We start from the raw sequence: 15,204 nt of genomic DNA, 5'->3' as shown, positions 1-15,204 counted from the left end.
AATTCTGAAAATGCTAAAGTTGTAATTAACGATTTAAGAACTAAAAATTTGTTTGCATGAAAACACAGAGAAAACTCTAATCAGCGACATAAAAAAAATGGAAAAATTTGTGTAAGTAATCAGTGACACATAAAATAAATCAGTAGAACTACAGCATTTTTGCAGGGCTTTGTAAATTCTACAAAAGTGTTCCATACAGTCTGATGTTGTGTAAAACTGATTATAAATTTGGAATGGAAAATGGAAAAATATAATTAAAATTCTTGTGTAAATAGTAATAAAAGAAGACAATCCACTAAAGATTTTTTTCAGACAAGTAATAGAACAAGACGAAGAGTTGCGAATGATTCTATGCATCTAACAAAAGATTGAATGGAAATGCTATTAACAGCAGCAAAGAGAACGGCATTCAACAATAACGATATTGGTACGGCAAAATTAATTAGTAAGATTATTGAAAACCAGACAGATGCAACAAAGTTAGTGCATCAATTAAATTAGAGCCAATTGTAGTCCGATTAGGAAGCCTTTAGAGCTTTAATTGACGATAGTATGAGTAAATCATCATATCATGGTATTCACATGGAAGATTCAGACAGATACCCACCCTACCGGTCAATTCAAAAAATGAAAGATAAAAGCTGTCCTAATCCAGAAGCTATTTCAACTTCTGATTCTTCTATTTGAGTAAAATTGAAAGCACTTATGAAACATATAGCCGATAGAATTGTAAAAGTGAACGAAAAGAATATTTTGAAGCACATTGAAAAAAACATAACAAACAGCATGAAAACATGGCTCTTCTAAGTTCACGGAGATTCGATGGAACATCAGGCACAAATAACCAAAAGATTGATCATGATGTAAAAGTGAAGTTGATTTATTGGCAACTACTACAACTCCGCTACGACTATAATCCTATATAAATAAAGACAAAGTATATTGGTTAAATATGTCACCTCAAAGTGTGAGATTCTATCGTCCAGTAAAGTTTGATTACATAAGAGTCAAAAGAAACGGTTTTAAAAATCAATGCAGAAATAGAAGCACAAATGGCTGAGTTGGGACCACTTCTAATAGAACTGCAAATAAAAAGTTGGTTTTAGTGGATTTTGATTTCGCAATGACCATGATCGATGGGAAAGCCTTGGTTTACATCACCAATACGAAATCCATGCATGTCACCACTTTATGCTTGGATCCGGTTTTTTGAATGCCTACTCCATGTATCTTATAGACTTGAAATCAAAATTTTGAGAATAACTATATAGTTCAAGGCGAAGTACATTTAGAGAAAAACGTTGATTAAAAAAATGAATGACGCATTTGGATTCAAGTTGGACATGCCAAGGTCTGAAGGGGCAGGAACCAGCTAATTTCTGTTGTAAGGCATTTTCAAATCCAGCGTTGTTAAATGAAGTTCTCAGTATAGATAAAAATTTGACAATAAGATTTAGCATCATTCTTATTACGATCAATTTCAATTATTCTGTTGATCCTACGACGTTTGCAAACTCAAACAACAATAGTATGTTCATTTATCAAGAAACTAATAATACGACAACTAGAGCAAGAATTGATACAGACAGTATAATAGAAGACTTAGTAAGATGTAATGAAGCTATTAATCATGATGTCGGTATAGAAAACACTCTTAAAGTAAGTTTGTGAGAGAATTTAAAGACATTTTTGTACGGACTATAGTATCATCTAGGGCTCTCATCAGCTCTATTAACCATAGTATAACTTAAAAAATAGCATAAAATTTGTACATAATATAATAAGATTTTCGATATTTGGCCATCACAATGTACTGAAGTTCTACACTGAGAAACGGTAGCAGTTCTTAAAGAATGTCGTTCTTTTATTTACTCCGTAATTTTTCCAGTTCAGTTCAATGCTTGCAATACTTATTTGCTTACATAATCTCAAAGCAAAGCCTAATTTCAAGAACTATCAGTTTAAAAACCAAATTAGAATTTGAAACAATTTTTTTGGAGTGGTTTTTAAAACCGTCAACCGAAGAAAAATATTTTTTTTCCAGATGCAACAAAAACACTTTTCCTTTAAATCGTTTTTGAATTTAATTTTTTTAAAATGCAAAGCAAATCCGAAATCCTAGAAATTTAATAACTTCAAAATCAAATCAAAACCCACTGCCATTTCTTTTTCCCTTATGAAACATTAATGGAAAATTTATAAAATTCGTATTATTTCTAGAATGATGATGAATTTAGAGCCATGCAGTGGAATTGGAAAAAAATGATTTAGACATTGATTTACTTAGAAGTTAGGAGGTTATTGTGCGGCTTATGGTTATCCAAGAGATAAACTAAACCTAGCTCCCAGTTCTGACTTAAATAAACTGTCTCTTTTTATAACTATCAAGTTAGTTGTAAAAAGAGACAGCAGAACGGATTCTATGTCGTGAGAAAATTACCTCTGAACATCACAAAGTACATAATCAACATTCACTTTTCAGTTTGAAATATCTGAATCGGTGAGTTTAAAAGCAGCACAAGTGAAATTATTTTATCAAGTTATACTACTTTTAACAATTGACTCGTTTATATAGTAGAAGATGGGAAACATTTGACCATGGGTTACATTCAACCGCTTCTAGTATTTATCACAATATTTAAATTACTACCTCAAGCATTTATCATTATTTCATCAATGAGTAATCTAGCGCAGGAAACTAGTATAGATCCATCTTCATGAGTATATGTGAAGACCACAGGGGAAAAACCAGACATGTTACAAGTTTTGATATTTTTAGTTACGAACCCCCCCCCCCCTATTTTTTTTCATCCCATGTTAAAATTGATTTGACTATGCAAAAAAATTAACCTATATAACCTATATAAAATCATCTATAAACTAGTAAAGAAGAGTGAAAAATGCTATCAAAATCCTAAGAGAGAGTAATAATAATAATAAATACAATTAAAATTCCTATGGAAGAATAAGACACCTTCAAGCTTTAAAATCCATGTTTCTCAAAAGTTGCGAAATGTATCTGTTTTTTTCCCCTATGGTTTTAAGCAGTATTTTTAAAGCTTTTTAAGCGGTATTGTTTAAATATCACGATAAATATTTGAAGTAATTGAAAGTAACCCATGGTCGAATGCTCCCCCATCTTCCTCTATGGTGTTTAAAAATAGAACTAACCCGATTTTAATAACATCATTTAAAAACCTATATAAGTTTTAAAAAATACAAATAAATAAAAAAAAAATTCTAAAAGTGCAATAAATCTTTTTATTTTTTTTTTCATTTATAGAAACCCGAAAAAAAAACTATTTTTGTTGTTGTTTTCCCTCAGGAAAAAATTGAAAAAGATCAACTTTTATGCGAATGTCTTTCCCAATCGCTCAACCACAGTCCGGAACTTAACCCTATTTTCTGTGCCAAAGAAAATACTTAAAAATAAGTGGCTTTAAACTTAAAGCATAATTAAGTGTAAAAAGCGAAGGCTGAACTTGAAATTCCAAAAAGTTACTTTTTTCTAAGTATATAGTAACCAATAATTTGACTCTACTTAGCATTTCTTAAATAAAACTGATTTTTTTTTTTTATTATTGAAGAGATTAGTCATTTTCAATAGATAAATCGTTTTTATTCTAGCATTTATGTTTTACCGGAACGGTGCTCTAGGAAAAATTTTTTACCATAATTATAACTATTTATATGAATATCGTAAAGTTGTGAATGTTCTTATCTTTACACTATAGCTGTATCTGTCATATAAATGTCATATTTATAAACAGACACATACACATAGAGACAAACAGACTCAGACACACACAGATATACATACATACATACATACATACATACATACATACATACATACATACATACATACATACATACATACATACATACATACATACATACATACATACATACATACATACATACATACATACATACATACATACATACATACATACATACATACATACATACATACATACATACATATACATACATACATATAAATATTCTCAAATAGTAAAGGAATAGAAAATGACCTGTAATACTTATGCTGTTGTATTTATCTTAGCTAGTTTTTAATTTCCAGATTTAAAATAGTTTGAAGTATGCCTCAAAAAAATATTTCTTCATCTAATAACATTTATCAACAATTGCAGAGACACCAAATAGTTGGAACAACATTCCGATCATCTCAGGTATAAAGTTCTTTATATATTTATTATCTGTTTATCTGACTAATCCTTAAAAAGCCTTTTCTTTATTTACTTTGTTTTTACACACTATTTAGCTGCACTAAAAAAGGAGATTTTCTATTTTTTTTTATACACAAAAGTTTGTTTGTGCCCTCTCTTTTATTGATATGTTAAATGAGTATAATAATTATGTAATAGATGTATATCACTTCTTTTAGATTCCATGTAACTTTTTTGAAAGCAAGCACATATCTTACTGTACTATACAAAAATGTATACAAGAGCTTGATACTCTATATTCAACAAAACCTTTTGATTGCCTTCAAGTTATTGAGTGTTTAAAAGTATGCAGTTTAAAAAATTGACAAAATATTTTTCTTATTTAAAACACTTTTCATGTAATTAAAAAAAGTGTTCAATAGTTTAAAAAGGTTTCAAAGCTATATATTTTAGTTTCTAAAAGCATCCATAAATGGTTCTCCTTTGGATAAATTTGGTTCAGATAGTCCATCAAAAAGTGAACTTATTCCTGAAATCTTTAACCAACTTGATGGAGTTAAAGTAAATAGTTATTTTTTTCTGATATATTTCAAATTTAAATATAACAGAAACAGGTTTGTAATGCAGCTTGACTTTTTCTATATTGATCAAAAGTATTGTTTTTAGGTTCTAGTGAGAATTTTGTATCAGTGCTCTGTTGTTTTCACCAAAGACCATACTGCAGCACATATGAAAAGTACAAAATATAATGGTAGTTTCTTATTTTTAATCATAACATCATTTTTATTACATTTTTCTTTTCAATTTCAATTAATAATTGGTGTTTTTTACCAATCATTAATTAAAAATCTTGTGTTATAGGCAATCCCCTTCATAATGCTATATTGTACGGATTACAAATCTTACAACCTATTGTACATTATGTAAGTTTCTAATAAAGGATTAAAATCTTTATTTTCTAACATTTGTTTATGATTTTTTAAATAGTAAACAAAGTTTTAAGTAGTAAAATTTTAATTTGTTGGTTATATATACATATATATAGACATGTATATATGTATATGTGTGTATATATATAGACACACATATATATGTGTGTATATATATATATATATATATATATATATATATATATATATATATATATGTATATATATATATACAGACATACATATACATATATACATGTCTATATATATATGTGTATGCATATGTATATATAACAAAAGGTTGATTATTTGGTATATTGAATTTTTTTCTGTGTGTTTCATTTTAATACATCTAAGAGAAGTGATTAGTTTTTTTCATTTTATAGTTTAATGCGGCATATTTATGTTACATGTTTATGTATGTTGCATATTTATATATGATACATATTTACAAATGTTACATATCTATGTTAGGTTTTAAACATGATATATAAATTTTTTTGATTGTTTTACTTTTTTTCATCTTGAATGATTTCAAAAAATTTTTCATTAATTAGGAGACTTCTGTGGCTAACTTTCTTGGCTGCCATGATGAGTTCATAGTTTTTCTTTTTACAGTTTTAGAACACAAGACAATATTTGAGTATATTTATTTGCTTTATTCAATATTTTAATAATTAAGCATAAAAATTATGTATTTGTTATAAAATTTTTTAAAACTGTTTTGTTTAGTGATGCTTCAGCATTACTTGAAGAATTACTGGCAATTAACCGTAAAGTAATTGACCTTTCAAAAATAAGTAAGTATAGAGTCAATTTTCAAAAATAAGTAAGTAATAGAGTCAATTTTTTTAATGAATAAGAGCTATAAAGAAATACTTTTAAAAAGATGATAAAATTAACAAAACTTTTATAATATTAAAAATAATAATAAAAGTGAACTTCTAACAAAACTCACCCATTACAAAAATGAATTCCTTTTCCAGACATGAAATTTGAAAAAACACTGGGATATAACTTAACAAAGATATGACTTTTCCTTTATCTTTTATATTTTTAGAATTTGATTTCAAAAGAAATTATTGTGCAAAGCATTTATTTTACAGATGATAATTTGATTAACTAGAAAGGAATCAACCTAAGAATGCATTTGATGTTATCAAATTATTATCTATACAGAGATCTTACTATTTTGTTTGTTTTTTCTTTAGAAAATTTAAGTAACTTAATAGCTAACATCAGAGAAAGCAGTTTTCCATCATTCTGTTGCATCTTGTCATCATTAGTTGCAGATATATCTTATGAAAGAAACACATGTATGTTTTTTAAAAATATTCCATTATAGTTTATTATAATTTTAGTTTTATATTTATTTGCTAGTTTTATGTTTAAAAATTTTTTAGTATAAATAAAGAGAAAAAATTCTTCACAATTAAAAAACTAAAATCAAACAATATTTTTGTTACAACTGATCTGTTACTGATGTCTTTCAATTAGGAGTAGGACTGATTTTTATAGATTTAAAATCCATGTGTTTTTTGAATGAAATAGATACCTTAGACCAATAAATATGAAATATATTCACAAACCATTATGTAAAAATGTACAAAATATTTACTTGGCTTCTTCTTAAAAAATTAGTTGTTCATTTGTTAGATAAAATAGTTCATTTTATTATTTATTGTAATCTGACCTAATCCTATAGTTAAGTTTGATTAATGATTTTGTTTTTAAATTTTTCTGTGGGTGTTTTCACTTTTTTTTTTGTATCTCAATAAAAATTGGAAATCCATTACATCATAATATATTTTCAAATCTCTTGATTGGTGCTCTAATTTTTGTTAGTGCTAGAACAAGATAAAGAAGATAATGAGAGATCATTAGAGAAAGCTTTATGTGAGAATAATCAGGGTAAGTGACTCTTTATCTCAGTCTTTAAGAGATTTCAGATTTTTAAAGTTAAGCTTTTTTTTTTTTTTTTTTTTATTGCAAAGTGTGGCTATAAAACTGTAATTTATTAATTAAGGTTTTGTTTCATCTTTTTAAGGCGTTTATAAAATATAAATAATTCCTAAATAATACAAAGAGAAAATTCTTTACTTTATCAACTGTCAAATCTTTTATAAAACAAGACAATCATAATAAGACTATAAATGTTTGTGTATATATATATGTATATGTGTATATATGTGTGTGTATATATGTATGTGTGTATATATATGTATGTGTATGTATATATATGTGTGTATACATATGTGTGTATACATATGTGTGTGTTATATATATATATATATATATATATATATATATATATATATATATATATATATATATATATATATATATATATTTATATATGTTTTATGGTATTCGGCAGTTGCATTAAATGAAAATTTTGCTAGGTTTAAAATGCTGTTTTTTTAGATTCAAAGAACAATTATATTAAACAGTAGGAATTAAACAATAAAATAATACTAGTTACATGACACACTAATCTGACTGTATTGCAGAGTAGTTCTAAGTACGCCATTCAAAAATACACTTTAAAAGTTTTTAGTCTGAACTTTCTGAGTCTTGAAGGTCTTCAAGTTGTGATCTCTTCAGCGCAGTTGATATTTTTACATCTGGAAACTCTTTGCCATGCTGTTCTACAATTTAGAGTAAGTACTGTTTTTCCTCCTCTGATTTGGTGAGAGATAAGTTGAATGATGACGCCAGTGCTATTCCCCATTCGGCACAGTCATTGACAATTTTCAAGGAAGAGACAACTGCTGTCGCCTTTTGAAAGGATGGAGTTTGTTGCCAGTTGGAAGTATCTGTCATGAGAAAGTTTGTGTGAAGCAGAAGAGCATTAAAGAAGAGCAGCGATGACTAGGTCACAAAATCCTTTGATGTCACATTATGAAGTGCTGATCTTTTCTGTCAATCACCAATCCTTTAAAATATTTGGAACTGTCTCTGAAACAAGTTTGCCTGTTTCCTGTTTAACTTTTGGCACACCCAAAAGCTTCTCAACACCTAATCCAGAGACAAGGATAGCGACACGGTCTTCCTTCTCTGGACTACTATCTATTGCAGGAAGTAACTTCCCATCAAAATGGACTACCAGTAGACCATCAAATAGGAAACTTTATTTGATATCAGTTGCTTCTTTGGATCAATGTATTTTTCTGACTCTTTGTCTACTCCTTGACAAAGCGATATCATTTGCTTCTCCATTACCAACTCTCATCACAGCAAGGATGTGAACTGCCTGTCTATTACTTATTCCAGTGCAATCAAGAGCAGAGGCTACCAATGGCAAAACAGCATCCATAGCTTTTAAGTGACATCATTTAGGTAGAATTGATGTCAGTTTCATTGGCACTGGAAAGACTTGGTTGTCGTCTTCCTTCTCTGAACAATCACTGCTACTTGGTACTGAGAGGTCAGCATGGTTATGGATTAGAGCAACATCTTTTCCATTTTTCTGTGCAAGTCTTTCAAGCAACCTATTCTTCTGTTTTTGAGCTTGCTGTTCCTTCTTTACCAATATTTTGTCTTCTTTTCTAATTACCATTTTGTGTTCAGTTTGCTGGTAATGCAAGAAAAGCAAATATTATTTTATAAAGAAAAGTAATATTATTTTCAATTTAATTTCAAATTGTTTTCCTATTAGTAATACTTCTTGCTAATAAACACTTCATTCCAAGAATGGTTAAACTGTGCAGTAAACCCTTTTGTAAGTTTTTTGAATTTATTTTTGTGCTGTTTTATCTTAATTTTTGATTTTTCTTTTGTGTCACATTTAGTATATATCAAGTTATATATCTATATTTATTATCCCAGTTGTTTCCCCAGCCTACCGTCACTTTCATGCATCACAACAACCAGTAGATGGCAGTAATAATGATACAAATACACAAAGCAACTTAGGTAATAAAAAAAAAATTGTTAAAAATTTGTTAACTTTTTTTAAAGCTTATATAAAATCTTCCTAGTTTTATAAGAAGTTGTATAAAAGATTTTTTTTTAAAAAAAGTAATAATGATGATGATAATAATAATACTACTAATAATAATAATAGTAATAATGATAATAATAATAATAATAATAATAATAATAATAATAATAATAATAATAATAATAATAATAATAATAATAATAATAATAATAATAATAATAATAATAATAATAATAATAATAATAATAATAATAATAATAATAATAATAATAATAATAATAATAATGATGATAATAATAATAATAATAATAATAATAATAATGATAATAATAATAATAATAATAATAATAATAATAATAATAATAATAATAATAATAATAATAATAATAATAATAATAATAATAATAATAATAATAATAGTAAAAAATAACAATCATTAGATAATAATTTAACAATTTTTTGTATGAACTGCACTTTTATTTTCAACATTTAACAAAATTTTCTCTGCTTTTTATTCTGGTTTTTCATTTTTTTGTTTGAATTATAAAGGTTTTTTTGCTGACAATGGAAGCATTAATGAAAGTTCAAGTGGGAGTTGGTTGTCACCCCAAGATTTAAATGAAGTATTTTTTTCTTATTTGTTTTCTCTCTTGAATTAATGTTTATATTTTGTAATTATGGATATTTTGTATAAAACTTAATTTTCTATAGGTAATGCGAAAAGTAGAATTTCTGTATGTTCTATCATTGTTTTTATGTGGAAAAAACAAAACTGAGGTCAGTCCATAATTTTCAACCCTTTTCATGTTTTTATGTTTTTACATTTTGTCAGGTTTTTTACTTTTTAGCAGTTTGTAAATAGTATATATTTTATTTGTGTATCTTTCTAAATGTAATAATTAAGTAGCATTCTATATGTCAAATAGGTTTTATGCTGTATTGTTATTTTGGTTTTACTACTAGATTAGATGGAAGTTGGTAAGATTAATTGATGCATAAGAAAAGCTTCAACAAATGAATTGTCAAAGCACATGTTTCAATATATTTAACCTTAGCCAAATGTTATTTTCAAACATTTTCACTTTTTAGATGCAGCAAAAGTTATCTGATTTAAAGTTCATACCTGCCCTCTCAAATTTATTTGATAGCCTGGGTTGGAATTCAGAATGGTATTTAACTTTGCTTTTGTTTTTTTGTAGCGTAAAGCTTTGTGATGTGCTATGTATCTGTAGTTAAGAGAACAAATTTGAGTTAATTTTTTTAAACTTATTTGAAATTATTTAACTTTACGATAAAGCTATAAAAAAAAAAGATAATGGAAATTATTTTGTTCTAAATTCTGCCAACTTTTCATTAAAGATTTGATAGTTTTCTTTAAAGATTTGAAAGAATGAATTTTTTAGATGTAAAGGAAAAAGTAATTAAATGATTAAGACAATTAATTACAATTGAGAATTTTTCTTGCTTTACTTTTTTTTTAGGGAGTAATAGCTGTAAATGAAGGGGTTTAAGTTTTTGTCTAATTTTGTTTACTGTCATATTTTTGGGTTACATATATGTGAAATCTTGAACTTAATGATATATTTGTTGATGAAACTATAATCACTACTGTTTGATCTGAATAATATTTTGTGATTTCTTATTGGTGGAATAATATTTTTGATTTCTTATTTGTAGATTTTAAGTTATGCTTTATTGCTACTTGTTCTTAAATATTTTCAGTGAGCTGTTTCTCAGACTTAATCATATGGGTTCTGAAGACTGTGATTGCACGCCGGTAGAATAAGTTTTTTGTAATGCTCCCATATCTCAAGGCTTTGTTTTTATATCTCACATTTTATTTACCTTTCTTTTTTGTTTCAGGAAGTTACTTTAAAAGTTCAGTTTCTACGCTTCATGCACAGTCTTTGTGATCATAATAAGTAATTTTTGCTTTGTATTCAGAAAAGGTTATTAAGATATATTAAGGGTTTAAATTATGTTTCTTTAAACTGTTTATAACTTTAAGACCTAGAGTTTTATTTGGTTGCCATAATTCTTTAATTTTGTTATTATCCTTTGTATTTTTTAAGATATGAGGATCAGCTGCTGTTTTAAAGATTTTTTTTTTTAATTAATAGAAATCGCTATCATCTTTTGTCAGTTTCGGAAGCCATTGAGATGACAAGAATGTGTGGTATGTGACCTGTCTTAGGAACCAGTGACAAAAGCCTTTAAGATATTAAATTATTTCCCTGAGATCTTTAACTGAATGTTCTTTTTCACATAATTTACAAAATAAAGTTCTGATACAGATAATCTGTCAAAGATCCGAGTGAAATTCCTTAATGTTTTGGTGTACTTTGATGTTTATTTATTCCTGAGATTTTTTCCAGTTTTATTTTATCCCATTAGGAGTAATATGTCTTAAACAGTTTTATTTTATGATAAAGTATATTTTACTTAGAGAAAGAAGGCTATCCAGTGCCTGAAGCAATTCATCCTTCTCAAAGGTAATTTTCTTTTTAATAGTATAAAATATTTTAGTATGCAGTGCATTGTGGGTATTATCACATAAATCACAAAAGCAAATTTTTGTGCATTCTTTTTTATGTATTATGCTTATGTTTTATTTATGTATAAATAAAATTTTTTTGTTTTAATAACATATAATATTCAGAAATTTGAATATCACTGTAAATCCTTAAATAAGTGTTCACTTTATGAATGAAAATTATGTCAAAATGCGAAGATTCAATTAGCTCTACAATTTAACCCTTAGTAGTTTCAATCAAAATAAAGAAAGAAAAGGAATAAATAGGCTTTCACTTATGGTTGCAAGCATTTCATTCACATCAAAAATCAAATAAGCATCCGGGCACTTATTTGAGGAGTTACAATAGTTATATATATATTTTTTATTATTTCTAGCAAATTTATGTGTGTTGGCTCTGAAGGACTCCTTACAAAAATTATTAATGTATTAAAACAATGCCCTCCAAATAACCCATTGAGGTATTATTCCCTTTTATAATTTTCTTTCTCATTTTTTATCTTATTTAGATAAAGTATTTTATTTTTTGAAAAGTTAATTCAATTATGCATAGGTTTTGGTTATCTCGAGCCATTGAAGGTTTTCTGAGAGGAGCTGTTACTCCTTTAGACCAAAGGTTTCTGATTGATAGAGATCTCATAAAGGTTAAAATAAAAAAATGGTTTCTAACAACTTATATTTTTTAAGTTTTAAAGTTAAGGATACGATGATCAAATTTGTAGTTTTTAATTTTAAAATCAATGATATAATGGACAAATTTGTTATTTATTATTTTCATATACAATTTATCATTTTATGATTTTCATATACAGTTTAGCATTTTATGACTTTCATATACAATTTAGCATTTTATGACTTTCATATACAATTTAGCATTTTATGACTTTCATATACAATTTAGCATTTTATGACTTTCATATACAATTTAGCATTTTATGACTTTCATATACAATTTATCATTTATGACTTTCATATACAATTTAGCATTTTATGACTTTCATATACAATTTAGCATTTTATGACTTTCATATACAATTTATAATTTTATTACTTTCATATACAGTTTAGCATTTTATTAGTTTCGTATAAATTTTAGCATTTAGTAATCCACCTGATTAATGAAAACTTACAGTCCAAAGAAATAATTCAAAGTAGTTTTGACCTTCTGGGAGAGTTGATGAAATTTAATGCTAGTGGTTATAAACAGTTCAATGAGTGCATAGAATCTACTAGCCAGGTATATCTGGGATTTTAGTTTTTTGTAATTCTTAAAAAAATTTCATACTCAATAAACTTCATATTTAATCTAGAATTTATTACTTTGCATTTTTGGTATATAAAATTTTTATCTCTATTATACTTTATATATGAAAAACTATAATAAAAGAATTTTGAAAATTAACAAAATGCTTGACTTTTTTTTTAGCTGGAAAGGTTCTTATCAATAATGACTACAAATATTGTGGATTCAAATATGTTTTTACGCTGCACAGTTTTATCTTATGAACATTTTCTAAGTACAGGTCTTTACGATGTACAAAAATGTCTCTTAAGTAACCTCATTCAGAAATGGGAAAATAAAGTCTACCTATTATATAAACTTATAACCTCAATCTCTATTGACAGTCTTACACAGGTGAGTTTCTTCTTTTTCAAAAGATTACTTATTTTTTAACATTTTTGGTTTCTTTATAAAATTAATTTGGCCAAAAAAACCATATTCTTATATTTATAAGTTTAAAAAATATCTACTTTTTTTTAGGAAAATGTGAGTTGCTTGAATACAACACTTATATTTCTTATGTTTTCTTACAACCATGGTGTGTTAGGCCAGTATTTAGAAGCTTTTGTCATTGAAGAACAAGCTCAGAAACACCCTGGACTTATTCTTGCAAATCTGTGGTAAGTCCTGCATGTGTTTTGAAATTTCCTATATCTTGATGTGTTTTGAAGTATTCTATATATTTATGCTCATTATTGAACAGTTAGACCACCGGTTAAGTTGTTCTCCAGGTCTAGTTTTTCTTTTTCAGTAGTTGGGTATTCATTAATAGACACCGTTAGTAGATATACATTAGTAGACACATTTAAAACTTCTGGGGTGTAGGAATTTTTGAAAAATTTTTAAAACAATTTCAAAAAACAGCTATAAGCTATAAAAATTAAAGTACAAGATAAGAAAGCTTTATGTTATATTTTTAGCATAGTATATTATTTTTAGCATTCAAAGTTATATTATAACTCTAAATGCTAAAAATGATATACTTTACAATATATAATTTAAATTATAATTATTAAATTAAATTATATATTTAATCTATTTTATTTTTTTAAATGCAAATTCAACAACACTGGATTTTAGCTGGTTCGCATAATCTATATGGTTTGTATCAAACAGTACACATTTTATGTGAACAGCCTGCCGTTGTTTACACAATTTTTAATTTTGTGCATTTTCAACCATGTTTTTGCCTAATTTTACTAACATTTTTATGGTTAAAAATAATTATTTTTGAGCAAAACTTTTTTGATTTTTTTGTCCTACCCCTCAGAAGTTTGAAATGTCATAAATGATGTCTAATGTATACCTAACTACTAACAAAAAATAAAATCAGGCCTGGGAAACAACATAACCTGGCTGTCACTCTGGTCCACAGTGAGCCTCTAGTCCATTTTAACATAATGCATCAGGAGTTTTACTTTGAAAAATTGCTTGATATTTTTGATGAATTGTGAAAGTTTATCATATCCTATTAGGGAGTTACTGATATTTTGGCAAAGACATTACTTAAAGAAAACAAAAGATTGCTTGCATCTTGAACAAAGTTCTTCTATTTCATTTGAAAAATGGAAATCATTTGTAGACATGTTACTGAGCAATGATGCAAACACAAAAGACTGTCTTCTCTATTATCTTACACCAAGACAAAGGGGCATTGTTAAGCGGAAGCATCTTGATCACATGTTCCGAGATATTTGAATCTTTTTCATGATGAAAAGCTTCATGTGATTAATTTCTAAATCCCAGTTTGATGAAAAGCTTCATGTGATTAATTTCTAAATCACAGTTTGAGTGCAGGAAAAAACCTTCAGTAAAAAATGCTTTTTTTGTGATGCATGTTTGTTCATAGACAATATTATATTCTAAAAGTAGAGCAGGTCTTTATGAACAAAAAAAAATCAAAATTTTTAAGAAAAAAGGGACTTAATCATGATTGAAAATGTCAATCAAAGTTTATATTAGTTTTAATTAAAATCTGGTTATATTTATTAATGTAAATATTTTTTTAAACACTCTAAATTTTAATACTATTTTTGCATTTTATCAATTCTTATGTAGAATTTTTTTTTTTTTTTTTTGAAAAGAATAAATGTTTTATCATTTGTGTTCTCATTTTTCTTGTATTTTTTCAATCAGTGTCTTTTAAATAATAATTTTTTGTTGGCTTGATGGCAATGAATATTTATTTGCTCCTTTTTCAAACTAAATAAAAAAAAGCTACATTTAACTCTAAACTTTCAACTTTAATTGAAAGCAAAATACTAAAAAATCAAATCAACATAGCCTTGATATAAGCATTTTTACAGTATATGTATTTTTAAATG

The 15,204-nt window shown here is 26.6% G+C and overlaps 1 protein-coding gene across 2 annotated transcripts; it reads left to right on the top strand.

Moving 5' to 3' along the window:
- The first annotated feature begins 4,067 nt into the window (after positions 1-4,067).
- On the top strand, positions 4,068-14,992 carry LOC149878568 (short transient receptor potential channel 4-associated protein-like). Of its 2 annotated transcripts, XM_090073018.1 has the most exons (24): positions 4,068-4,196; positions 4,412-4,537; positions 4,647-4,754; positions 4,860-4,944; positions 5,055-5,116; positions 5,680-5,765; positions 5,855-5,922; positions 6,334-6,438; positions 6,968-7,033; positions 8,781-8,843; positions 8,951-9,037; positions 9,615-9,688; positions 9,777-9,842; positions 10,155-10,234; positions 10,788-10,842; positions 10,929-10,987; positions 11,186-11,241; positions 11,512-11,557; positions 11,976-12,059; positions 12,152-12,242; positions 12,695-12,835; positions 13,025-13,234; positions 13,361-13,500; positions 14,356-14,992. In XM_090073018.1, the coding sequence occupies exons 1-24, from the start codon at positions 4,107-4,109 to the stop codon at positions 14,576-14,578; spliced, it is 2,271 nt and encodes a 756-aa protein (XP_089929144.1). In that variant the 5' UTR covers positions 4,068-4,106; the 3' UTR covers positions 14,579-14,992. The 2 variants fall into 2 exon arrangements, with proteins under 2 accessions (XP_089929144.1, XP_089929145.1); XM_090073019.1 differs by lacking the exons at positions 10,788-10,842; positions 10,929-10,987; positions 11,186-11,241; ... (5 more) ...; positions 13,361-13,500; positions 14,356-14,992 and adding an exon at positions 10,547-10,570.
- Positions 14,993-15,204: the final 212 nt, after the last annotated feature.

The sequence above is a fragment of the Hydra viridissima genome, unplaced genomic scaffold (genome assembly GCF_058129835.1).
Source record: "Hydra viridissima isolate aposymbiotic clone 2 unplaced genomic scaffold, HvirCarnegie_v1 scaffold_15, whole genome shotgun sequence".
Lineage (NCBI taxonomy): Eukaryota > Metazoa > Cnidaria > Hydrozoa > Anthoathecata > Hydridae > Hydra > Hydra viridissima.
This window is presented reverse-complemented; position numbering and strand designations above follow the sequence as displayed.